We start from the raw sequence: 6,000 nt of genomic DNA, 5'->3' as shown, positions 1-6,000 counted from the left end.
TTCTGAAAAACTCCGATAATGCTCTTTAAAAACAGATATAGTGAAGAACAGTGGGAGTCTGAAATTTGACATTTTCAGCATTACATCCAAGTAACACAAATAACAACTTGAAGGTCTGCATTTTAGGGGCTCTGAGGTCTTGCTGTTACTGGAAAACTTGCAGGCTGGCCTGATTTCTGGTCTTCCGTGTTGAAGGCTCTTAAGTGGCACTGTTGTTCTTTGTAAAAAGCAGCAGATTAAAAAGGCATTTCATCCCTCAGATACCCAGGTTGACAAATGTCTATTTCCCAGCAGCAGACTCCTTTAGAAGCAGCTGCCCTCCCAACTCTTTGGCTATAGAGTCAAGTCTCATGAATCTAATTATATTAAATCTTATTCCCATCCCATTGCAGCAAGAGAAACAAAATTGGTGACAACATTAGGAAATTTCACAAATGATGGAAAGGCTTAATCTGTTTCGAATGAAAGACACCAATACCAGCAGCCATTTTAATAAAGTCTAATCCTTCCAGTTTTCCTGAACGTAACCTTGTAAAAACTCTAGTAGAAAATATGTGTGGATGCAAGTAAGGTTGAGTACTAGGCATAATCCTCAGCAATAAATGGGAGTAAGTCTCAAACCCCTTAGGGTCTCCTCTTTTACCGGTAGGTGCATCGTAGCAAAGTTGGGCAGGGGGAGGAGAATGACTTTGCAGATGCGAGGGGCTCTTCTGAGAAAGTGGGCAGAGGGGTAGGTGGCACGAGACTGTGGGGGAGGGCTGCCTGTGCAGTGGCGTGAGAGAGCAGATGCCTCCAGGAGCGGTGGGTGGGGCACTGGAAGGATTTATATAATAGGGTGATACCGAGAGCCACTGCCTGGAACTGTAAACATGGTGGCTCATAGACACATAGGACTGGGAGGGAGCTGGAGAGGGCAGTTACTCCCGTCCCCTGCTCTCAGGGCAGGACTATTACCTAGACCATCCCTGACAGGGGTCTGTCTAACCAGCTCTTAAAAATCTCCACTGATGGAGATGGAAGCCGCCTCAAGCCCCCCTTCCAGCCCTCTGCTGCTGGGGCTGGAGCGGGCAGGGCTGCGCTTGGCACGGCTCGGGCCCCACACAGCCTGCAGCGTCTGGCCCTATGACGCTGATGCCGGTGCTACAGGAAGGCTCGCTCCCATCCCCTGAGTTTTTCTCACGCAAGGTGACATCCCCCCCCCCCATCTGTGCCCTTCCCGCCTGCTGGCTCCGCTCTGCCGTGACCCAAGGGCCCGCCCTGCTCAGAGCCAGCACCTGAGCCGCGGGGAGCCCGAGCGCTGGGCCAGGTGGCTCTGCCCACGCGGAGGCAGCCGGAGCCTGTGGCTGGGAGAGCCCATTGCTCAGCGGGGGGAGAGGCGGCAGCAGCCGCGGGAGGGGGAGGCAGGGAGCAGGGGAGGGGGCAGAGCAGCCGCCGCCTGGGTACGCAGGGAGCCGGGCAAACATGGTCGCTGCTCACGCTTCTCATTCGTCCTCCTCCAGCGAGTGGATCGCTTGCCTGGATAAAAGGTACCAGCATCTTCCCGGGAGCGGCGGCAGGAGGGCTGGAGCGGGCCTGCGGCCCCAGCTTCCCCGATAAACCCGGCTTACATAAGCAGGTGCTGGGGGGCGCAGTGGGGCCGTTCGGGGGCTGAAAATGCCCAGAGGAGGGGTACGGGCACCGGCAGGAGAGGGGGTTTGGTGCCATTGTAAGAGCCCGGCGGGTCTCGTTGCCCTGGGATTCTGGTGCCTAGGAAATATTGCACGTGGTGGAGGTGAAATGTATCAAAGAACCGCCTCCCCCCCGGGTTTTTGCTGGGTGTTGGTTTAGGGCTGCTGCTGGCTTTGCAGAGCTTGCCGATAGGTGCAGGAGGCAGAGGAATCAGTAAGCAGCACACAAGCATACATCCGGCACTGATGGTAAAACTACTGTGGGCATTATGGGAGAGGTTAAATCCTGCATTGATGGGGAATGGACTGTGGTCTAGGTCTTTCCCAGCTGTAACTTTTTTTATCCTAAATAACGTCGAGGTTGGTGCACTCTGATTTAATAGCTCCAGTGGACGCTTTGAATGACTGCATGTTGGGATTACAGCATAAACCTTGTGAAGCTTTCAGTTAATAGACTGATGGTCTAAAAGTCAACCACAGCTACTTGCCTTTTGAATGCCTAGGGTAGGTGAAACCCATCCATTCGGTTTGTTGTGTTCATAGGTCCTGTTCCACATCTAGATATAGATTTGCATGAAGCAACCCCATCAAGATCATCCTTCTCTCCCCACAGATCTCCCTTCCATCATCCATGTAGGATGAGAAAAGGAGACCCCCATTCTGCTACCCCATTCACCAGGCTGAAGAAAGAAAAGATCCTCACCACCCTAACCAGGCAGATGAAGGACACTTGGCTTGTAGAGGCTTGTATAAATACAAGTTTTCTCTGCAGTCTCTTTAAAGAGCACATCAATGAACTGTAATTGTTCCCAAAACACTGACAGGATAATTTTCTGTTGGATCAGATTGTAGGCCTAGTAGTAAACACTGAACAGTTAGTATATATAGTTTTAACATGGATTAAAAGGTGATATGTGAAAAACTTTATAAAATGTAAATAAATAGTTATTTTAAAAAAAAACCATTTTTGTATTTCACACTGGGTGTTGGTGGAGGTAAAAATGTAAGTCCTATGCTGTCAGCAGCTGTGTGATATCTGGTTATATAGTAGGTGTGGGACGTTATACATTCCTTACTATATTATCTTCAGATTTAATTGATTGGATTACACTGCAAGCTTTAAAGATATCCAAGAGAATGTACTGTACTTAACAATATAGCAGATTATTGAATGCTTCTGGCAGTAGGAGTCATTCTGGGCTATATTTTGGTTAGCCTTTTGTGTGTGCGCAAGCAATCTTTTTGTCCCTTCTGCCTTTGTGTAGGTGCAAGCCATGGTGTCACTGGTGTTAGAATCCCAAAGGAGAGATGGTTGGAGCACAAGTTGAGAGGATAGTAGAGCTCCCCGTCCAGTGTGGACTCCTCAGATCCCATAGAAGAATTCTGGCTGAAACAGCCTCCCTGAGCCCACCACACCTACACAATGCAGGCTTTTACTCAAAAGTATAACTCTGTTAAAAAATAATATACAATATCTGTGAAAATTAGAACTACCAAGACAAATACAGATAAAACTGGAGTAGGTTGGTCAGTCATATAAAATTATGGGCTACTTAAGCTGAAAGCATGGGCCTGATTCTCTACTCTGATATTAAATGTAAGAGGAAAGGAATGCAAACCAAAATAGGGAAAGAATAGGTGAAATAATATTGAAATAAGTTCGATGTATTCAAATTGTCAGAGCCTGATGAAACTCATCCTAGGTTACTTAAGGAACTAGCAGAATCAAGCTTGAAACAGTTAGCAGTTATCTTCGAGAACTACTGGAGGATGGGTGAGGTCCCAGAAGACTGGGGAAGGACAAACCTAGGACCCACCTTTAAAAAGGGGGATTTCTAGAATCAACCTAATTTTGAAAGTTGGAAAGATACTCGCGCAAATTATGAAACTATCAGTTTGTAAGTACCTAGAGGATAAAAGTGTTATAAGGACAAATCCATTCGGGCTATTGAAGAATAAATCAAGCCAAACCAACCTTATTTCCTTTTTGACAGGGTTACTGGCCTAGTGGATGGGGGAGAAGCAGCTGATGCAGTCCTAAATTACATTCTCATAAGCAAACCAGGGCAGTGTGGTCTAGATAAAATTACTATAAAATGGGTGCACAACTAATTTCCCTCTAAGCTGCATGGCTGCACAACAGGTTCTCAAGGGCTGTGCAGGGGCGAGAGGCACCTCTCCCCTGGCCCCAGAGCTGCTGTGGCGAGAGACGGCTGAGGGGTGTCCTCCCTACCCACCGCAGCCCTGGGGCAGCCTGCACGCCAAACCCCTCATCTCTGGCCACATTCCAAAGCCTTCATCTCCCAACCAGAGCCCTCACCCTCCACACCCCAACCGTCTGCCCTAGCTCTGAGCCCTCACCCACACCACACATCCCCTCCATGTTGGTGCACATAACAAAATTAATTCCGCATGTGGATGTAAAATATTAGAGGGAATGTTGGTGCACAACTGGTTGAAAGATCGTACCCAAAGCATAGTTATCAATAATTTTTTTCTTTTGGCAAACTGGGAGGACATATGTAGTGGGATGCTGCAGGGGTCAGTGTTGGGTCTAATACTAGTCAATATTTTCATTAATGACGTGAATAATGAAGTGGAGAGTACGCTTATAACATTTGTGATGACGCTAACATGGCAGAGGTTGCTTGAACTTTGGAAGCCAGAATTAAAATTCAAAACAACCTTGACAAATTGGAGAATTGGTCTGACATTAACAAGATACAATTCAATATATATAAGTGCAGAATACTTCACTTAGGAAGGATAAATCAAATGTACAACTAAAGAATAACTGGCTAGATAGTTCCAGCAGCTCCCATTGGCCTGGACCAGCGAACTATGACCACTGGGATCTGCGATCGGCCGAACCTGCAGATGCGGCAGGTACGCAAACTGGCCCAGCCTGGCCTGCCAGGGGCTTTCCCTGCACAAGTGGCGAAACAAGTTTGGGAACCACTGGTTTAAACAGACACCTGTCAAGGAAGGTCTAGGTTTACTTGGTCCTGCCTCACTGCAGGGGGCTGAACTTGAAAACTTCTCAAGATCCCATCAGCCCTATGTTTCTCTGATTCTATGGTATGTTGACATTAGTTTGACATTGCAGTTAATGCACTACACTGCCACTGGTGTGAGGAAGTTGAGAATCAGGGCCAGAATTTTAAATGAATAGTCTGACATTTATCAAGTAATTTAACCATAATAGTTTATGAAGTACAAATTTCAAGTTTGACTAAACCTGCGAGCCTGAATTTTATTTCAATGCATGAAGAATAAATGTGGGTGGGGAATGGTAGTTTCTAGGAAATACACATTTTGAGTAGTAGGTTTTCAATTTATATCTATTATTATGTATGTTTTTTATTGGCAGCTGGGCTGGTACTTTATTTTGTCCCTGTTGCTCACTTAGAATAACTTAGCAATAGGTGTTTGACAGCTGAACAGTTTAGGTTAAAACTGCTTTTTGAAGTAATTGTTTGAGAAGTGCATGTAGTAAGATGAGGCCCTGAAACATAACCTCTTGTGTCAGAGGCCCAGACTGAGGCCTGAAGCCTGAACCAAAGTACTTTCAAGCACTGCTAAGCAAAAGCTGGGCTGTGAGCGAGAGGCAGGCCTCACTCACAGAAATTGGTGAGAAGAGGGTTGTTAGAAGCAGGTGAGTTCACACATAAGAGCTAATAAGAGGAACTTGCACCAAGATGGCAGCTGGACAGCCTGATATAAGGACACTCCATAGACAACAAGGAACAGGCAGGTGCATCTTAAAGACAGGACAGCACGATGGATAGATCTGTATGTCTGGAACAACATGATCAAAGGGGAGACAGCATCCTAATGAGCCAAGGGGCTGAACCTCAATACATCAGTAGGGATGAGTAATCTGTCCTGTAACTGTATAAAAGTAGGTCCCGAAGTGCGTGTCTTTGGCCAGCCTAGAGGGCAATGGAAAGTCCCGTCACTGACTGAGCTGTGTCCATTGCCAGGGGGCACAATATTCGTAGTATGTCCTGTAGAGTCTGTAGGAAACTATTACTGTGCTTCATTTGACAATAAACCTGGCTTGGGTTCCATCGTACTTTACTAGAGTCTGTGGTCTTTGGGGGTTCTCTTGGGGTTTGCTGTGTCAGCTATCTGTGCAGAGGGAGCATGCATGCAGCCAACTGTTCTCATCATCGAACAAGAGCAGAGCACCACGCCAGTAGCTACTGACAACAGTGCACTTTCTACAGAGGCAGTGTTATTTAGGGGATATGTCACAAACTTGGAGGTGAGAAACATGGATTTTCTTCCTGGCTCTGCTACTGACTTGCTGAGTGACCTTGAAAAAACATTA

At 46.8% G+C, this 6,000-nt stretch overlaps 1 protein-coding gene across 3 annotated transcripts in view; it reads left to right on the top strand.

Annotated features, from left to right (window-relative positions):
* The first annotated feature begins 1,432 nt into the window (after positions 1–1,432).
* RAPGEF4 (Rap guanine nucleotide exchange factor 4) overlaps positions 1,433–6,000 on the top strand; it is a 236,470-nt gene continuing 231,902 nt past the window's right edge. For 2 of the 3 annotated variants that reach the window (XM_050968979.1, XM_050968978.1), the window contains exons 1-2: positions 1,433–1,526; positions 2,281–2,466. In XM_050968979.1, the coding sequence (XP_050824936.1) occupies positions 1,462–1,526; positions 2,281–2,466 (251 nt within the window). In that variant the 5' untranslated portion in view covers positions 1,433–1,461. The remainder of the gene's footprint in view (positions 1,527–2,280; positions 2,467–6,000) is intronic. The other variant, XM_050968980.1, reaches the window with a different exon arrangement.

This window comes from Gopherus flavomarginatus, chromosome 10 (genome assembly GCF_025201925.1).
Source record: "Gopherus flavomarginatus isolate rGopFla2 chromosome 10, rGopFla2.mat.asm, whole genome shotgun sequence".
NCBI lineage: Eukaryota > Metazoa > Chordata > Testudines > Testudinidae > Gopherus > Gopherus flavomarginatus.
This window is presented reverse-complemented; position numbering and strand designations above follow the sequence as displayed.